The sequence below is a fragment of the Ictalurus punctatus genome, chromosome 12, assembly GCF_001660625.3.
Source record: "Ictalurus punctatus breed USDA103 chromosome 12, Coco_2.0, whole genome shotgun sequence".
NCBI classification, from domain to species: Eukaryota; Metazoa; Chordata; class Actinopteri; order Siluriformes; family Ictaluridae; genus Ictalurus; species Ictalurus punctatus.
Genome location: NC_030427.2, coordinates 32,932,215 through 32,953,710, shown reverse-complemented (window position 1 = coordinate 32,953,710; position 21,496 = coordinate 32,932,215). Strand labels below are relative to the sequence as shown.

General features: G+C 43.7%; 1 protein-coding gene across 1 annotated transcript in view; it reads left to right on the top strand.

Moving 5' to 3' along the window:
- The window catches only part of LOC108272399 (glutamate receptor, ionotropic, N-methyl D-aspartate 2B, genome duplicate a), a 46,190-nt gene that overhangs the window by 11,821 nt on the left and 12,873 nt on the right, over positions 1–21,496 (top strand). Inside the window, exons 2-8 of the mRNA XM_017480792.3 lie at positions 1,165–1,806; positions 16,043–16,186; positions 17,175–17,445; positions 17,587–17,773; positions 19,213–19,327; positions 19,496–19,704; positions 20,082–20,253. Coding sequence (XP_017336281.2) covers positions 1,165–1,806; positions 16,043–16,186; positions 17,175–17,445; positions 17,587–17,773; positions 19,213–19,327; positions 19,496–19,704; positions 20,082–20,253 — 1,740 coding nt within the window. The remainder of the gene's footprint in view (positions 1–1,164; positions 1,807–16,042; positions 16,187–17,174; positions 17,446–17,586; positions 17,774–19,212; positions 19,328–19,495; positions 19,705–20,081; positions 20,254–21,496) is intronic.

Below are 21,496 nucleotides of genomic sequence, written 5' to 3'. Positions count from 1 at the left end.
TAATGCACAAAAAAGTTTCAGCAGATGTAGATTCAGAACTAAAGCCCTGTTCAGATGGATTAGTTTTCCATGTGGAGGTGTGTAATGTAATTATTCCGTCTTCTATCCGTCATGTCAGTCAATTTTCCCGGACTGCGTGTGTCTGGAAAAACGAATCCCGTCTGAACAGGACTTTATCATCCTAAACATTCCATTAGGATTTTTTTCTAGCTTTTTAATACATAAACATTATAAATGATATCGTGTAGGTTTTCATTCCTGCTCTTTTTCTTCTCACTAATTCACGATGTTCAGGAGAAGGCCGTGCACCGACTGAGGTGAAGATGTGAAGAGATTTAATGTGTGGTGTATTTCAGCTGTGTATCTGAACAAAAGGCCGCGTTTCATATCCGTTATCTTCACACACTGAGCTACAGATACTAAAGAGCACTGGACTGATGAGTAGATAACACTCTCTCGGGCCTCCATTTATTTCCCCAAATGGACGAGATTACACTCATGAAGTGTGTGTGTGTGTGTGTGTGTGTGTGTGTGTGTGTGTGTGTGTGTGAGGTGACAAGATTTCTTTCATGTGCGTTTAATGAATCAGTATATAAGCAGTCCACCTATGTCATGTTGTATGTGTGTGTGTGTGTGAGAGGCCTATTGTAACTGTTACCATGGAAACTGAGTGCTGCTAGAAAAGTAGTGATTGAAAGAGGTTTCTCTCACTCTTTACATCCCGCTATCTTGCTCTCTCTCACTCTCTTTCTATCTCTCTGTATCTCAGTCTCTCTCTTTACGTTTCTCCTTCTATTTCTCTTCATGTCTCTCTGTCTCTCTTTTAGTCTCTCTCTCTCTTTCTGGTTTTACTTCTCTCTATCTCTCACTCTATGCCAGTTTTTCATTCAGAGAGAGAAAAAGAGCGAGTGAAGGATTCTCTTGTATCCTTTAGTCATTTATAACCCCACTCCTCTCCTGCCTGCTTCATTGTCTTTTCTCCACTGAGAGCTATCTGTCTTCCTCTCTCCCTCCGTCTCTCTCTCTCTTTCACTGACAAGGAGTGATACTCTGTCCATTAGGGAGAATTTATTCCATCCATAACAGCCGCTATTATCTTGCTTCTTTCCGTGTGTGTTGTTTATTTGACTAAACCTCTTTCTTTTATCTTTTATGTCTCCATAGGTCTCTCACTCCTCCTCCATCATGCTTGTTTATGGTCGCTGCTGTTTGTCTCCGCCCCCTCTGGGACAGTGGGTGTGTCACATATCACTAACCCCACCTTTACCCAGTTTGCCACGCCCTTTTTTATTTTCGCTTCATACTTTCTTACTACTTCTTCTGCTTCTGCTGGTTTCATCCCCTGGCTGTCAATCACGACGGGACCGAGGGTCTGGGGGCGTGACCAATTACATCCCAGGGGTGTGGCCTGACCCGGGTCTTGAGCAGCGACCGTGGTCCAAGCAGTGGGTGGGGTCGAAGCTGCTGCAGGGCCTCACAATCGCTGTGGTCCTGGTGGGAAACTCGAGCGAAGTGACTCTGTATGGAACACGGGACAACAAAGAGGAGTGGAGGGATCAAGGGAACGATGGGTTTGTGAACGAAGGGGTAGGGAACGTCGAAGTGGTGCGGATGAACGAGACGGACCCAAGCAGTATTATCAAGAGTGTGTGTGATCTCATGACTCAGCACTGGCTTCAGGGAGTTGTGTTTGGCGATGACACGGACCAGGAGGCCATCGCCCAAATCCTCGACTTCATCTCTGCACAAACACACACACCCATCCTTGGAGTGAAGGGAGGATCGTCCATGATCATGGCGGCTAAGGTATCTCTCTTTCTCTCTCTCTCGCTCTCTCACTTTCTCTCTCTCTCTCTCTCACACACACACACACACACACACACACACACACACACACAGATAGAGTTTATCTCAGCATGTCTAATATAAAAGCAGAACTGCAGAACTGCATGATGGGAAACTGTTGCCCTCGGGGGTCTGGAATCTGTGTGTGTGTGTGTGATGAATGAAGTATGTGTGCTGGAATCCTTAGTGGAAATGGTATGAGTCATGCACACCCTCACACAGCACAGACTGCAACACAAAAGTCAAACCACTTGCAGATGAAGATGTTTCTTCCTCACAATTGCGTTGGTTTGTCAGAGGCTGTCACTGCTAATGCTGATGTCACTGCAGAAGGCTGTGAAGCACAAACCTGGACCTGTGTATCTTGGTACAGTCACACGGGACATGCACTTTTAACAATAAACATCGTCACAAAGCAGCTTTGCAGAAATACAAATATAGATTTCGCTCCCCAATGAACAAACCAGAGGAAAAACTACCTGAAAACGTGAGGAAGAAACCTTGAGAGGAACCAGTCTCCCAAGGGAACCCATCCTGTCTGTGTGACATCAGATAGTATAAATCATTACAGTATGCAGGTGTAGAAGATTAAAGACAAACCGTATGGATTGTGTGTACAGGATTGTTCAGTATTTTTTGTGAATAAGGGTTCTGGGATGAACAACAGGTCAGTCTTTAGGATTACAGCAGAAACACTTTGATACGATTCTACAGGACACAGGTCAGGATAAACACTTTGAGAAGTGTAGATATTTAGGGTGACTTTAATGCACCATCAGTCAGTTGGTGTCACACTGTTGGTGAGTAGGGTATTTTTCACTTGGACGCAGCTGTCTGAAGAGTTCTTGGCTAAGTAGACCGCAGGAACACTTATGAATGGCATGGCTCTGCCATTGCAGTTGACTCCATGCTGGATATTAAGGACTTTATGTAACGATGGCTATACGGAAAGCTACAGTGACCACAACTATGTGTTTGGTTACGCTGCAGCCATGGAAACTAAAGCCACTAAACAAAACACTATGGCAGAATTGCTTTACGCATTAGAAGATAAGTGAATGTCAGAGTATGTGCTGTTGTATGATATCAGAAAAATGTTCAGAAAATGGATTAATTTATAAGCGTCTTTGACTGAATTCACTGAACCAAAAGTGTTGTCCTATTTTGCAAATATAATTAACATTAAAGTGTTTTGTTGAGTATGTTAAATAGTCGTTTGTGCTGTAGAAGGACCATGGACTATGGTGCTGGAAGCAGAAGGTCAGAGTTCATGCAGCTGCAGTACAGCTTAGTTTTTCTTCTAGATGCCATTGCCATCCCTGCCACTGTTGATGCTTAAAGTCCATAATTTTTTATTTATTTTATTTGTTGTTGATGTAAACATGTTTACTGTGGCCCTCACAGGTGATGGTAAATGTGTTGGATGCCATATCAAGTTGTCTGGTGCGCTGGATATCTAATGTCAATGTAGCAGCTTTTGGTTAACACTAGCTAACACTTTTTTCATCATCATCATCATCATCATCATCATCATCATTATTTCTCATCTGCTAGCTAGATGAGCACTACCACCCAGTGAGGGCCCAGACTAACACTTCCTTCATCTAAGACTGCTCATGCGACGTCACACAGTGTCAGATTGTACTTTGAGGAGAACTCTGAAAGGCCATTTCACACTGGACACGCCATGTCACGCCCTCATTCAATTCCATTTTGATAACCTTTTCATTCCACACCAGCTACATCATCAGAGACACGTCAGTGAAGCGTCAAACACGAGCCGTGCTGCCTTTTTTTCATGCTTCATGCTTTTTCCCTCTGTTTCATGTGAGTGAAGTGGAAACTAAATAGAAATAAACTGAAATCACAAAACTACACTTTCTGTATGCTGTGCACCTTATTTAAAATCATAATCTGCAAAGATGTCATGATTGTGTAACCTGTAGCTTCATAGCAAAGTATTTGTACAGTATGATGCTCGTATTACACCAACATGGGGAAACAAAATAAACACAAATACACACTTGGTTATTCACGGTCCTACGGTCTCATCACAGTTTTGTAATTGCAGCTCGGACAAGACAGGCTTGGCAATAAAGACATGAAAGCAAACAGGATTTGTTTGCAATGTGAACTCCTCTCCTTTCTGGGCACTTTACACCCAGTCTGTTGTATTAGAGCCCTCTTCAGGACAGTTTAGTTAAAACATGTATTGGCGTGGAGAAGATTTGTGATGATGTTCTTATGCTGCAAACAATCGTATTCGGAACTTGGAAAGTTCCAGGTTGATTTCCCAAGTCCCAATCTAAACGCAGTCCAGTGCTTACATTTAAAAAAACACAGAAGCCCAGAGAAAGATCGTATTAGTATGCTTAGACTGTTCATCTTTGCTCATAAAATTTATCTCTGACAATTGTTTTATCAGATTAGCACATTTGAGCTGAAATCGAGTGAATTATGCTACAAATCTAAACTTATAAAGCTGCTAAAACACCTTGTCACTAACGTTTACTGTGCATTGTCCAAAGTATGGTTGGATTTCCATTGCGACAAGGTAACAGTCTTTTGTACAATTCTCTTTAAAAGTCCAGTGTGCACACACCCACACACACTGAAGCACAGGTGTGTATGCTGGAGTCTATAGCGGAAATGGCGTGAGTCATAAACACACCCACACAGACGTTAAGACTAATGTTACACCATGTACAGTATAGTCTCTCTCTCTCTCTCTCTCTCTCTCTCTCTCTCTCTATCAGCTCATTGTGTTTCCTATAGAAAAGCCAAACCATTGTTTAGGGAAGATTTGTTTTCTCTGTGTGTGAAAGAAAGCACGACACCCATCTTCAACAATTGCTCAATCTCTGTCTGTCTATCTCTCTCCGTTCCGTTGGCACAGCAAAATCCTCCAGGGTCTGACGTTTACTAAGGGGAAGAGAGGAGTGTGTTACTCCCATAAAATGAATAAGGGATCCTTCAGAAATGAAAGAGAGAGTGAGTGAGTGAGAGAGAGAGAGAGAGAGAGAGAGAGAGAGAGAGAGAGAGAGAGAGAGAGAGAGAGAGAGAGAGAGAATTAGCAGTCTTTCATGCCAGGAAATAGATGGAGAGATGAGCAAAATGATGCTGCAGTTGGAGTGCATGAACGAAAGAAAAATGGATGAATGGAGTGAAGGAGAGCATACTTGTGCTGAACAACATGAGAGAGAGAGAGAGAGAGAGAGAGAGAGAGAGAGAGAGAGAGAAAGAGAGAGAGGATGATTAGGAGCAGACTGTGGGTGGGTTTGTGTGTGTGTGTGTATGTGTGTGTGAGACTCTGACTCAGTCTGTTTGTGCTGCTAAATGCTGCCCTGGTGGCTCCACTGGAAAACACAACCTAACACTGATAAACTTCATCTGTTTTCCACACACAGCCACCTGGATGTGCATTACATAAACACTCACATTAACAGTCATAACTCTGAAGTGAGTCTGTAGTTGTAAGAAGTTTGTCTAGTTATGGATTTGCTTCTATCACTTTATGTGACCAATGTTGTGGGTCTGCACTTGGTTTTTAAGTTTGTTTTGCAGGTCTGTAGTTGTGGGTGTGTTGTTTTGGAGTTCTGTTCTTCTGAACTTTTGAATCTGTATTTGTAGATGTGTAGTAGCCACATAATTGCTGTAGTTGTGGGTCTGTAGCTCTTTTGGTTGGTATTTGTGGTTGTGTAGTTGCTGCCTATTCCTGTGACTCTGTAGTTGTGGGTCTGTGGTTATTTGGCTCTGTAGTCCTGAGATCTGTGGGTATGTGGCTTTGCAGTTCTGTGGGTCTGTGGCTTTGTGGTCTTGTACTTCTGTGGGCCTGTAGTTCTTTAGGTTGTTAGTTGTGGTTGTGTAGTTGCTGCATAGTTCTGTGGCTCTGTACTTGTGGGTTTGCAGTTGTATGTCTGTAGTCCTGTGGCTCTGTAGTTGTGGCTCCGTAGTCCCATGGCTCTGTAGTCTCATGAATCTGTAGTCCTGTAGTCCCATGGCTCTATAGACCTGTGGCTCTGTAGTTGTGACTCTATAGTCCTGTGGACCTGTAGTCCCGTCTGTGGCTCTGTAGTCTAGTAGTCCCATGGCTCTTTAGTCCTGTACTCCTGTGGCTCTGTAATTCTGTACTCCTGTGGCTCTGTAATTGTGGTTCTGTAGTCCTGTAGTCCCATGGCTTTATAGTCCTGTAGTCCCATGGCTCTATAATCCTGTAGTCCCATGGCTCTGTAGTCCTGTAGCTCTGTAATTGTGGCTCTGTAGACCTTTAGTCCCATGATCCTATAGTCCTGTAGTCCCATGGCTTTGTAGTCCTGTGGCTCTATAGTTCTGTAGTCCCATGGCTCTGTAGTCCCGTTGACCTGTGGCTCTATAGTTCTGTAGTCCCGTTGACCTGTGGCTCCATAGTTCTGTAGTCCCATGGCTCTGTAGTCCCGTTGACCTGTGGCTCTATAGTTCTGTAGTCCCGTTGACCTGTGGCTCCATAGTTCTGTAGTCCCATGGCTCTGTAGTCCCGTTGACCTGTGGCTCTATAGTTCTGTAGTCCCGTTGACCTGTGGCTCCATAGTTCTGTAGTCCCATGGCTCTGTAGTCCCGTTGACCTGTGGCTCTATAGTTCTGTAGTCACGTTGACCTGTGGCTTTATAGTCTTGTAATTTTGTGGCTCTATAGTCCTGTAGTCCCATGGCTCTATAGTCCTGTAGTCCCATGGCTCTATAGTCCTGTAGTCCCATGGCTCTATAGTCCTGTAGTCCCATGGCTCTGTAGTCCTGTAGTCCCATGGCTCTATACTCCTGTAGTCCCATGGCTCTGTAGTCCTGTAGTTCCGTGGCTCTGTAATTGTGGCTCTGTAGTCCTGTAGTCCCATGGGTCTATAGTCCTGTAGTCCCATGGCTTTGTAGTCCCGTGGCTATGTAGTCCTGTGTCTCTGTAGAGTCCCTGGAGCAGAGAGAGGGTTAGGGCCTTGCTCAAGGGCCCAACTGTGGGAGCTTGGTGGCCACTGTTAATTTGAACCCCCGACCTTCTGATCAATAACCCAGAGACTTAACCACCGCCCTAGTTCAGTGGTTCTGTAGTTCTGTGGGTTCTCTTGGGTAGTTCAGTATTTACGGGTCTGTATTTGTAGGTACATAGTTGCTGTGTAATTCTCTGAGTCTGCAGTTGCTATGCTTCTGAAGGATATGTAATTATGTTTGGAGTCTGTAAGTTTGTTTTGGGTTCTGTAGTTGTGTATTTCTGTGAATATGTGGTTAGGAGTGCAGTTGTTGTGTGGTACTGTGATTCTGTAGTTACTGAGTAGTTGTGTGGGCTTGTAACTGTGAGTCTACAGTTGTGTAGTTTTCGAGTGTATTGGATATGCTCATAATTATTTTTAGGCCAGCTTTGCAGCTGTGGTTCTGTAATGCAGTGAGTCTACAGATGTGTGGGGATGTTTTTAGAGGATTTTGAGAGCACTACCTAATGTGCTGTTATGTGTGTGTGTGTGTGTGTGTGTGTGTACTCAGTGGAAGGTGTGAGGTGAATCAGTGGGTGTAGGAGGTGCTGAATCGCTCACATGGCTAGCGGTCATGGACTGTCTTCACACACACACACACACACACACACACACACACACACACACACACACACACACACACACACACACACACACACACACACATCAGAGGCTGATTTACATCTTATTTTTTAGCTCTTGTTTTGTGTCCTCTATGTGCCCTTTGGTAAAGTCTTCATCACTGTTGGTTGTTGAGCGCAGCATGTAGTATAATGAAGAGAAACATATTCAAATGTGTCCTCAAGTGTTCTTAATTTGTTACTGAGCAGAGATGAGGCTGCAGATTATTAAACAGCTGATTTAACTGGGTACAGTTGACTACCTGATCTTATCCTCTGTCACCTAAAGCTTATATGATGTGGAGCATCTGTAGGTGGTGCATACATCATGTCTGTAGTTGTGGGTTCTAGTCTGTCTGTAGTTCAGTGGGGTCAGTGGTAACATGACGATTAAGGCTCTGGGTTACTGATTGGAAGGTTGGGGGTTCAAGCCCCAGCACTGCCAAGCTGTCACTGTTGGGCCCTTGAGCAAGGCCCTTAACCCTCTTTGCTACAAAGGGGTGCTGTATCATGGCTGACCCTGCACTCTGACCCCAACCTCCTAACACGCTCAGGTATGCGAAGAAAAAGAATTTCACTGTGCTGTAATGTATGTGTGACCAATAAAGACTCATTATCATTATGTTGTTCTCTGTTTGAAGTTGCCCTGTGGGTCTGTAGTTGGTGTGTAGTTTGTTAGATATATGGTTAGTCTGTAGTTGTTGGGTTTTTTAGTTCTGTAGTTAGTGTGTAATTGTTTTGATGTATAGTTGTGGGTCTGGCATGCATTGGCATATATTTCTTTAAGTATTTGTATTTGTGAATCAGTAGTTGGTCTGTGGGTCAGCAGTTAGTGTTTAATTGTGGGTCTTATGGCAGTGCTGATTGTGGAGGGGATAATACCCACTTTCTGTATCAAGGATGACACCTTACGGGCCACTGGCTTATATAGACAGTGTAGCTAGTTACATGCTAGATAGATGTCAAGATGAAACAGGACAGAGAGCATGTAGAACCCAGTGTGTGTCTGGGTGTGAAGGATGATTCAGAAAGGAGACAGGTGAACTTTACTCAGAGATTCAGGCTCCCTTTATTGTTCTTTTTTCCCACAGTGTTCTTTTTCTTCATCGCACATACCCATAAACTAAAACTTCAGTGCAGGGGCATGGTAGGGAGCAGACTCCGCTCGGTCTCGGTCTCACTGTCGTCTATGGTGTTTTTGCAAAAATAAACAAAGCACATCTACTGTAAGTAAACTGGCACCAGTGTGAATCATCATGTATTACCTGCCTGTTTATACCCCCAACACACACACACACACACACACACACACACACACACACACACACACACACACACACACACACACATACACACACACACACACACACACACACACACACACACACAGAGAGAAGACAGAAAGCGTTAGATAGAGAGAAGATGGAGAGAGAGAGAGAGTCCTAAATATGTGTCCTAATTCTTCCTTCTGTCTGGTTTCAGCTGAGGACAATTTTAAACTCTGCTGGAAACTACAACTTCTCTCTCTCTCTCTCTCTCTCTCTCTCTCTCTCTCTCTCTCTCACAAACACACACACACACACATCTCTCTTTCTTACACTGTCTCTCCATCCCTGTGTCTTTTTTGTCTCTCAAAACAAAACAAATATATATTTTTATATATTATTTAATGTATTAGTATATAGATTTTATATGCAGCGTATATATAATACTATATAATGCAGCACTATTTAATATGAGGATGTTAATGGGGTCATTATCTTTCTCTCTCAGCTTATGGATAAAAACCCTGAGGCATTTCCTGTTCCTCAATATCTCTCTCTCTCTCTGTCCTTGTCGAGTTGTACATAATTTCACACTTGCATTTGTTCCTGTTTTTCTCTGTGACTCTCCTCTCACTGCGTATGTTACGTCCTTCTCCTGGCTTCACTCCCAGACAGGGACAAAGAGAGCACGAGAGAGCACGAGAGAGAGAGAGAGAGAGAGAGAGAGACAGACAGGCAGACAGACAGATAGAGAGCAACACACAGAGAGACTGAGAGAGAGAGAAGGTGTGAAAGTGTGATTGAGGAACACAAGATGTGCTCAGTCAATTACACAGGAGAAGCATGCCAACCTGGCAGCACTCAGAGACACCACAAGCTGTTACGCTTACTCTTACACTTACGTTTTACACACACACACACACACACACACACACACAGAGGTCCAGTTACTGATCCTGGTGAGTTTTACTGATACTACTAATACATTTAGTTTAAAAGGCCAGTTTCAGTATTCCAGTATAGAGTGTGTTAGGTATTAATTGAATATATTTCCTCATTGTGACTCAAATCCACAAACGTTTAAATGCAGCCTAATAAACTGTTTATAAAGCGACCGAGTGCTCAATCGGAATATAAAGATAATCATGTATGCACCTCGGTCAGAATAGAGTACACTGATTGGAGGAGGTGAGTTAATGTCTTTTTAATAATCAGTTAAACAGAAGAATAATCTCTGTGTAAAGTACGTGTCTGATTACTTTCACTGTTGGACTTGTTCTGTGAACGTGTGTCTGCATGATGCGCTCCTGATGCAATAAAATGGTTGTGTAAGAAAACACAGACTTTAATCTGTTTAAAATAATTGTGAGGTGTGATGGGCATCAAGCTAACATTCTAAGGCAGATACAGGATAGGAATTGACCTCAATAAACTTTAATATCAGTAGATGGACATGGGTGTGGAAGATGAGTGTGTTTCATGGATGGATGGATAATGCTTTTCTCCCCAATTTGGTCATTTGCCAATTCCCACCCATCTGCCAGCTCTTCCCATCATATAACATCTACCACACGTGCTAACGCGTGCTTCTCCGAGACTCATGAAGCCAGACAACATCTTTTCAAACTGTTGCTTATTCTGGATCACAGGGCAGTGTAACACACTCAGAGGAAAGCGCTTTTCACTCTCTTCCACATACACGTGTTCACAGCCTACAGTTGGCTAGTGTCCCTGTGAGTGACAGGGGAGAGAGTATGGTTTCTTGGCCACGGATTGCGTGGCATCATCAGGATTTCTGCATGATTGGGTCACAAGCTCTTCTTTTTGCTGTCAACTCAATAATCACAATTTGAGGACATTGTACTGAGATGGATAGAGTTTAAAATGTGTTAAAAACAAAATGGTAGCCTTGACACTAAACCTCATTTCACACATGCACAAAGCTTTGGCTCAGACTACATGTGAAGCGTATCTAAATGAAACCTGACTACAGGGTGTCCAGTTTATGATCAATATAAACATTAAGAATCTGAAAAACTTTGAATGGGAACACTGATGCGGCTCCTTAACTCTGTGGGAATGAACTGGGATGAAGACAAAGGTTCCTGAGTATTCCCACACACACTTTTGGGTAAAGAGATGTACTGAGTTGTTAATCGATCACCATGTGGTAGTGTGTTGGATCAGATGGTGGGGTAAACTGGAGGTTAGACCCAGCAAGCCCAAACATGCAGCCGGAGTTTGGTGGGAAGTGCTGGAATTATTCACTCTCACCTCTGAGAGACCTTCACACACATCCTGAAAAAAGGTACGAGGCATGAAGCCCAAATACACTGTCTTTAAAAAATTTGAGTAGGCTGTCATGGTCGTAATCTGAGAACCAGGTGGGTGTTGGATGCTAGTAGTAAGGGACGATGTAAAGTAGAAGAACAGGGTCTTTAAGACCTAGCTGGATTGCTGGACTACTGGTTCAGAAGAGAAGCTGTGGATAGCTAGTTAAGGCATATGAAGACTTTGTGGAGGCCATGGGGAACATATTTTGGTTGGCATCAAAAAAGTTCTGGAAAACCAGAAAGGAAGGACATCACCCACATGTTCAGCAAGGGCAGATAAGCATGCTGGAAGGAAAACTTTTAGGAACTCTAGCAGAAGGTCAGAACCATTCCTCTAAGAATACTAACTGGTCATGATTCTTGTGTTTGTGACAGAGCTTATACATATTGTTATTGAAATATGCTAATATATGCTAATAATGTATAATAGTTTTCTCCTTCAGTTCAGTAATCCAGACACACAAGATCGTGTGTTTGTGCATGTGTGTGTCTGTGTGTGTGTGTGTGTGTGTGTGTGTGTGTGTGTGTGTGTGAGAGAGAAGGAGACAGTGCCAGTACAGCAGAGCTCTGTCACTGTGCATTAGTGTGTGTGTGTGTGTGTGTGTGTGTGTGCGTGTGTGTGCGTGTGTGTATGTGTGAGACAGAGACAGAGACAGAGAGAGAGAGAGAGAGAGAGAGAGACATTTCCAGTACATGTAGAGCTCTGTCACTGTGCATTAGTGCGTGTGTGTGTGTGTGTGTGTGTGTGTGTGTGTGTGTGTGTGTGTGTGTGTGAGCATGTCACAGCGAGGTCAGTGTGTGATGTCAGGCATAATAGTTATATTTAAGACGGAAATTGATTTCTTTTAATTAATAATTCCACTCAGAGCTGAAGCCGGACATAGAGAGAGGGCAAAAGAGGGGAGGGAGGGAGGGAGCAGCAGACGAGTGAGAGAGTGAGCTATCGGCCAAGGGAGAAAGTGAGAGAGAGAAGTGCTGAAAGATATATAGAGAGAAAGCGACGAGGTTAATAATCTTCACACCTCTTTATCGGAGTCTTACAGCGTGAAGGTCACATTGTCCAGGCTGAATATGTGTATATTATAGAGACGTGTGTGTGTGTGTGTGTGTGTGTGTGTGTGTGTGTGTGTGTGTGTACTGCAGTGAAGCAGTAGTGGTAGATGCATTTATTGGCAGAAAGCAATATGAGGCTGCATACTGTGTGTGTGCACGCATGTGTGTGTATGTGTGTGTGTGTGTGTGTGTGCGCGCACATGTGTTATGGATGCCAGCGTACCACAGCTGGTGTGTCAATGTGTTGGCACAGTGTGAAAGTGGAAATGGTGTGTGTGTGTGTGTGTGTGTGTGTGTGTGTGTGTGTGTGTGTGTGTGTGTGTGTGTGTGTGTGTGTCGCTCATGGAAGTGCTGATATTTTTTTCTAGAAGGGTTCAGTAGTTTTAAGAGAGTTCTGTATATCTAGGAAGGTTCTGTAGGTCTGGGAAGCTTATCTAGGATGGTTAATTAGGTTTGTGAGTGTTCTGTAGGTCTGGAAGGGTTATCTGGGATGGTCTGTTAGATCTTGGAGAGTTCTGTAGGTCTGGGAGGGTTATCTAGATATGTAAGAGCTTGTCCTGATTCAGAACCAGTGTCAGTAGTCTTTGGGAAGACGTTATTATGTAATATCCCTGCTTATAAGTGTGCATGATCTATTTTGGGATTACAGTAATTAAATGCTTCTTGTACACTGTTAACTAGGGATATGTCTAAAACTGTGCTTTATTCACTACATAGTGCAGTATTCCACCCACTGGTGTTGATATAGCCTATATAATGAAGGGGATGTTCGTTTTGTGGCCTATATATAATCTAACTCAGAACTTTTGGCCCCTCTTAAAAGAATGAAGAAAAATGAATGTTACACACACAAATAGGATAGCTTACTTACCTGTCCTCTAACAACAATCATCTAGTCTGCATCCTTTGTACACTAACTTATTGCAGTGCATTGTGGGATTTCATTAGTGCACTTTTTAGGGTATGTATTTGGACTCAGGAAGTGAACAGGGTATTTAGACAGATGTCAGTGATATACAGAGATGTAGTGCACTCAGACTCTGAGTGAGTGAGTGAGTGAGCAAGCAGATATTTAAATGATACTGATGTAATTAATTGAACAAGGCCTGCGATAATTAGGACGTGCCCGATTAATCACGTCTGTGTGTGGGGGATTACAGATAAAGCTTTAACTGTAGACAGAGAGAGAGAGAGAGAGAGAGAGAGAGACAGAGAGAGAGACTGCAGCTTAGAAAAAGGTAACTTTTTTACACAGCTGTAATACTCATGTGCAACACTTAAATTTATTTTCCAACATTGTTTAACAATTGGAAACTAGTTAAAATGTCAGCTAAACTAGCATTAGCTGCCTAAATTTCTAGCATTGCTTCTGAGGGACAGACACACTAAATCTAGAAACCGCATAACTGCTTAAAACACACTAAACCCAGAAATTATGTTACTGCTACAGAAACACTAAACCCAGAAACGTCTCTCTCTCTCTCTCTCTCTCTCTCTCTCTCTCTCTCTCTCTCTCTCTATCTCTCAGCTGGCAGTCGTGTACAACTTTGACGTCTGTGTGGCTTGTCTCCAAGAAGATCTCATTTGGGCTTGTTGGTACCATATATCTGTTGGTATGCATTGTCTCCTGAGATTTCCTTTGACTACATGTTTGAAGTGGAGCCGAGGGTGGCCAGCACTTCATGAATGAAGCCTATCATTTTGCATTCTTGCCACATGACCTGTCTAGCAAAGATTTTTTTTTGGCAGAGAATTGTCGCCATATTATCCAGACCTGCCTTCTCAAGAATTGTCTGGTTGGGAATATGGTCCATCAGACTCAGACCCATTATAGAGCGCAGGTGTCGCATCATCACAGCATTCATTTTGCAAACCTGGTGGGCATAGATTGTCCAGATGCACACAAAAGGGTCGAGAGGACAACTGCTTGATAGCTCATTTAGTTTTAAGGTTGATTTCATGGTTGTTCCACAATCTCTGACGGAGTTGGGTTTGCAGATCCATGTCCAATTTGTTGTCCTCTGAGGTGGTGCTTCCGAGGTATGGGAAATGGCTAACTCTCTCCAGTTCTGTTCCACAGATAGAGATAGACTTGGGTGTTGGTAGACTGCCTTTTTTTGATTGACTTAAAGGCTAAAATTTGAGGGAGCTCATTGGAATCTGTCAATCAGCTCTTGCATGGTGTCTGGGTCAATGGTAATCAAGGCACTGTCATCTGCATACAACAGTTCCCTTGCCACTCTAACACAAGTTTTAGATTTGGCAGCAAATTGGTTGACATTGAACAGGTTGGCACCAATTCTTATTTGAAGTTGAACACCTGCATCTTGGACACTGGAAAAAGCCTCATCTAACATCGCACCCAGATATATCGAGAATAGGGTTGGTGCAGGCACGCATCCCTGTTTCACACCATTCTCAATCGCAAATGTGCCTGACAATGTTCCTCCACAATGCACCTGTCTTCTCATTCCTTGATGTAGTCCCTGCACGAGTTGCACAAAGTGTTCTGCACATCCATACTTCTGGAGGAGCTTCCAAAGGCCCCTCATACTACCGTGTCAAAGGCCTTTGTAAAGTCGATGAAAAGAGAGTACAGTGGTCTATTTTGTTCTTTGCATTTCTCCTGGATCTGTCTGAGGCAGAAGATGGAATCGTCAGTGCTTCTACCAGACCTGAACCCATATTGAGTCTCTGGGATGAAACTATCCAGGTGTACGGATGGAGAGTTTCACTAAACCTAGAAACAATGTAACTGCTACAGAAACACTAAACCCAGAAATGCTAGCAATGAGACTAGAATACTAAACACAAAAATGGTGTTAGGCTAAATGCTCTTTCATCTTTTGTTACTTTACTTGCAGGAGATTCGGCATAGTGCAGTGCATTAACACTGCTGTTAGGGAAAGTAGAATTCAATTACATCCATTCAGCCAGAACAGATAAGACAGAGAGAGATAGAGGGAAAGAGATGAATGGAGGGAGGCAGATAGGAGGAGGAGAGAGACTGAGATTATACACAACAAATTTAAAAGCATTAGTAGGTAAAAATGGGGGGAGCGAGACAAAGAGACAGAGATGGAAAGCGAGAGATGGGTGGATATAATGACGAAGGATAAATTGTGCTGCGGTAGAGACTGCGGTCGCAAATTTAAAGTACCACTCTCACTCTACAAACACCTCATCACTCCAACACACACACACAAGGCACAGAAGGTTCTGGAACGATTATGAATGAGAACTAGTTCCAGTTGTACACTAACAGAACTGCATGAACACAAAAGTCCTTGTGTGTGTGTGTGAGTGTGTAAGGGGGTGTACAAGCTGGATCAGGTGGCAGCCCTTTCATGGCTGCCAAGCTTCAGCTTTCATGCACTTTTTGTCTATCTAGTTCACACACACACACACACACACACACACACACACACACACACACACACACACACACACACACACACAAAGTCCTCCCCTAAACTAGGTTGAGTGGATGTATTCACTTGTGTTTTGGGTCTTGTGACGCTGCCAGTGTTGCTCTACATTAAACTGTTTATGAATATAGCTTGACCTCTACCTATCACATCTGCGCACACACACACACACACACACACACACACACACACACACACACACACACACACACACACACACACACACACACACACACACAAATACACTGCCACACAAGTGCTAAAAATGTAAGCGCTGGTATGGGAAGCACTGTTAAAAAATAACTTCGCTACTGTAAGGATGCTAAATCTAAATAATACCAGCACTAAGGTGGAATGTGGGGCGTTTGGGGTTGGAACATCACTGCTACAGAAACATTAAACCCAGAATTGGGGGACTGAAGGAGCTTTAAAAAAACAGACTTGTTAATACAAATTATTTCTTCTCTCTTTTTGTCTATTTCTATTCATTTCTCTCTGTCTGCAGGATGATAACTCCCTGTTTTTCCAGTTTGGACCATCCATTGAGCAGCAGGCCTCAGTGATGTTGAACATTATGGAGGAATATGACTGGTACATTTTCTCCATTGTCACCACCTACTACCCCGGATACCAGGACTTTGTCACCAAGGTAAAGTTAGAATAATATGATTAATATAAAACTTTAAATACTGAATGAAACCTTATTTATTTCATACATAAAATGTTTTCCATTAAATCTCTTGACGTCACCAAAAATAAGGGTAAACCATTTTTAAAACCGAAGAATGAACCAAATTTATTGGTCTTTTTCATTAAAGTTAAATGGTCACATATCTGCCATTAACTGTATTTGTTTATTTGAAAGCTGATCTTGTTGGTTAGCTATATGTGTAGGGTTGTTATTGAGACTTTCCAAAGGGTTTGAGTGCACTAATGAAAGCCCTCTGGCTTAGACCAGATCAGGAGCAAGGCTTTGACCAGATCAGGAGCAAGGCTTTGACCAGATCCGGAGCAAGGCTTTGACCAGATCCGGAGCAAGGCTTTGACCAGATCAGGAGCAAGGCTTTGACCAGATCCGGAGCATGGCTTTGACCAGATCAGGAGCAAGGCTTTGACCAGATCAGGAGCAAGGCTTTGACCAGATCAGGAGCAAGGCTTTGACCAGATCAGGAGCAAGGCTTTGGTCAGATCAGGAGCAAGGCTTTGACCAGATCAGGAGCAAGGCTTTGACTAGATCAGGAGCAAGGCTTTGGTCAGCTCTGGAGCAAGGCTTAAACCAGCTCAGGAGCAAGGCTTTGACTAGATCAGGAGCAAGGCTGTGGCCAGATCTGTAGCAAGGCTTTGATCAGATCAAGTGCCAAGTTTCAATGTGATCAGGAGCAAGACTTTGATCAGATAATGAGCAAGACTTTGATCAAATCAGGAGCAAGGCAGTGACTAGATTATGAGCAATGCGGTGACCCAGTCAGGAGCAAAGGTTTTATCTGATCAAGTGCAGTCCCTGTGGAGTTTTGCCTGTTCTTCTTGTGTTTGCATAGGCTTCATTCGGGTTTTCTTGTTTCCAACTGTCCAAAATCATACCTGTAATTAATAATAATACTTGTTTTTCACTTTCATTCCCTCTTTCTCTTTTTCAGATCCGCAGCACAATTGAGAACAGTTTTGTGGGCTGGGAACTGGAGGAGGTTTTACTGTTGGACATGTCGGTGGATGATGGAGACTCTAAAATCCAGAACCAGCTGAAGAAGCTCCAGAGTCCTGTCATCTTGCTCTATTCAACCAAAGAGGAAGCCAATATCATCTTCGAGGTGGCGCACTCTGTCGGGCTCACAGGATATGGATACACCTGGATTGTACCATCCCTGGTGGCTGGGGACGCTGACCACATTCCTCCAGAGTTCCCTACAGGTGATCTGCTCATTACATGAGATTAGAGGTTTGGTGTGACACAATCTAAGGAGGAGCTCTGAGGGGGGATTTTCTCTGGAATGAACCATAGGCAGGGTGTGTGTGCATGTGGCATGGCTTGTTGCTCTCTCTCTCTCTCAGGTATGATCAGTGTGTCGTATGATGAGTGGGATTATGGGTTGGAGGCGCGTGTGCGTGATGCTGTGGCTGTTATTGCCACGGCAACATCAGCCATGATGATGGATCGTGGACCTCACACTCTTCTGAAGTCTGAGTGTCATGGAGCTCCAGAAAAGAAGAGCACAGGAAACACTAATGAAGTGCTCAGGTATACACAACCATAAGCTCAATACACAACAATAACGGACTGCTATGGTAAACTCACACTTATGTACATTAAACACACACACACACACACACACACACACACACACACACACACACACACACATACACACACACAGTCTTTGCTTTTTGTCAAGAAAGAAAATAAATGGTCTTTGCCCCCCACCCCCCACCAAACCAAACACCACCACTCACTCCCATTAGAGAAGCTTATTATAGGTGCGTGTCCTCATTTCTCATCGAGCCACCACACACACACACACACACACACACACACACACACACAATATAAACAAGAAACACTCAGCTCTTACAGCATTATGCATTTAAACACAGGTGCACTTACTCAGATTGTTTGTTAGTGTGTGTTTGTACAATGTGGTCTCTCTATAAAGTATATGTATATTGTGTGTGTGTGTGTGAGAGAGAGAGAGAGACTAATTCAGGAGCTGAGATGACACAGTGGTGTGTTTCACTCAGAACCGCTTCATGTGTGTATTTTCTCTATTAAGTGTCCACCTTAGCAATCAATACACACTACAGTTATTGATCTCAGAGCCACTGCATATAACCTGCTATATGTTACTGTGTGTCTGTGTGTGTGTGTGGGTGTGTATGTGTGTGTGTATGTGTGTGTGTGTGTGTGTGGGGGGGGGGGGGGGGGGGGGGGGGGGGTAATAGCTATAATCGTTTTTTAATGCAGATAAATATGACACATTGAAGCTAAAGCAGACTTTTTAGGCATGATTTAGCCGTTGCAGACGTTTCTCTGTGTCTGTCTGTCTGTCTCTCTCAAAGTTTCTCTCCCCTTGTCTCTGTCTCACGCTGTCTCTCTGTCTCTCTGGCACTCAGTACATCTCTCTCTGTTTCAGTCTCTCTCTGTCACTCTCTCTGTAAGGTTATGGTTTCCATAGCAACTCAGAAGATTGGCTTGGGCATCTCAGTGGTTGTGGTTACTGCAGCAACACATTACATATGCTTTGATTGTCTCCCTACTGCCGCCAACCCTCCCAATCCACAAAACACGCACACACACACACACACACACACACACACACACACACACACACACACACAGGAAGATGCATGTTGGATGCAAACACACTGCTGAGTTCACACACATGCTGCATTTCTTCTTTCTTTATTGTGTGGGTGAATGAGTGCGGCTTTGTCTTTGGGTACATGTGTGATTTTAAGGTTAAGTGTTTCTGTGCAAACTGAAACATTAAGTGAGAGGAGGAGACACACACACACACACACACACACACACACACACATACACACACATTATATGAAGGCAACAAGAAATTAAATACATATGCTTATGCATATCTGTGATGTGTGTGTGTGTGTGTGTGTGTGTGTGTGTGTGTGTGTGTGTGTGTGTGTGTGTGTGTCTGTGTGTGTGTGTGTGTGTTTCAGGTATTTGATGAACGTGACGTTTGAAGGTCGTAACCTGTCGTTCAGTGAGGACGGATATCAAATGCATCCCAAACTCGTCATCATCCTACTGGACAAGAACAGACAGTGGGACAGAGTCAGTCTACCTGTCTGTCTCTTTACCTGTCTGTCTCTTTACCTGTCTATCTCTTTTCCTATCTACCTTTCTCTACCTGTCTGTCTCTTTACCTAACTGCATACTTGTTTCTCTACCTCTTTGTCTGTCTACTTATATACCCGTGCGTGTGTGTGTGTGTGCACGCAGGTGGGGAAGTGGGAGAATGGCTCCCTGTCGATGAAGTATCACGTGTGGCCACGGTTCGAGCTGTATTCGGGGGAAGAGAGTCGCCATGACGACCACCTGTCAATCGTGACTCTGGAGGAGGCGCCGTTCGTCATTGTGGAGGACGTCGACCCTCTGAGTGGAACCTGCATGAGGAACACTGTACCCTGCAGGAAACAGCTGAAAATATAGTAGATACACAGACACACACAGACACACACAGAAACACTCACTGTAATATTATTGCTGTAGTGTGTTGTGGGCGAAAAATGACGCAGAGGCTCGGAGCTCATTTTAAAATTAGCTCTTTATTGAACAACGTGCGCTCTGATAATAGGGCTCACCGGGCGGTACCTCAGCTAAAGTGAGCAGTGATAGCCTAATCACAAGGAGTGAGATGTAGAACACGCACACTGGATAAACCACAGCAGTACTTTCTTTATTGTGAAGAAGAAAGAGATGGATGGATAGAGAGAGAGAAACAGCTGTCTTTACACACACACAGAACCCAACAGAACAATATAGTCTATGTCTCACTCTCTCATTCTCTCATCTCTCTCCCTCTCAGTAATCAGACTGGTGATTCTGGATTGTATATAAAACGCTGCTGTAAAGGGTTCTGCATCGACATTCTGAAGAAGATTGCCAAGTCTGTAAAGTTCACCTACGACCTTTACCTCGTCACTAATGGCAAGCATGGCAAGAAGATCAATGGCACCTGGAATGGCATGGTGGGGGAGGTGAGACCATCCATTACTTACTGATCCATCGCTTTCTGATCCATCGCTTTCTGATCCATCACTTACTGATCCATCACCTACTGATCCATCCCCTACTGATGTGTCGCTTTCTGATCCATTGCTTACTGATCACCTACTGATCTGTCGCTTTCTGATCCATCGCTTATTGATCCATCACCTACTGATCCATCGCTTACTGATCCATCACCTACTGATCCATCACCTACTGATCCATTGCTTACTAATCCATCACCTACTGATCCATCACCTACTGATCTGTCGCTTTCTGATCCATCGCTCATTGATCCATCACCTACTGATCCATCGCTTACTGATCCATCACCTACTGATCCATCACCTACTGATCCATTGCTTACTAATCCATCACCTACTGATCCATCACCTACTGATCTGTCGCTTTCTGATCCATCGCTCATTGATCCATCACCTACTGATCCATCGCTTACTGATCCATCGCTTACTGATCCATCGCTTACTGATCCATCACCTACTGATCCATCACCTACTGATCCATCACCTACTGATCCATTGCTTACTGATCCATCACCTACTGATCCATCACCTACTGATCCATCACTTACTAATCCATCACCTACTGATCCATCACCCACTGATCTGTCGCTTTCTGATCCATCACCTACTGATCCATCGCCTACTGATCCATCACCTACTGATCCATCGCCTACTGATCCATCACTTACTGATCTGTCGCTTATTGACCCATCACCTGCTGATCCATCACCTACTGATCTGTCGCTTACTGATCCATCACTTACTGATCTGTCGCTTACTGATCCATCGCTTACTGATCCATCACTTATTGATCCATCACTTTCTGATCCATCGCTTACTGTTCCATTGCTTTCTGATCCATCACCTACTGATCCATCACTTACTGATCCTTCATCTACTTATCCATCGCTTAGTGATCCATCACCTACTAATCCATCGCCTACTGATCCATCACCTACTGATCCATCACCTACTGATCCATAACTTTCTGATCCATCACCTGCTGATCCATCGCTTACTGAGCCATCACCTACTGATCCATCACCTGCTGATTCATCGCTTACTGATCCATCACCTACTGATCCATCACCTACTGATCCATCACCTGCTGATCCATCGCTTACTGAGCCATCACCTACTGATCCATCACCTACTGATCCATCACCTACTGATCCATCGCTTACTGAGCCATCACCTACTGATCCATCAC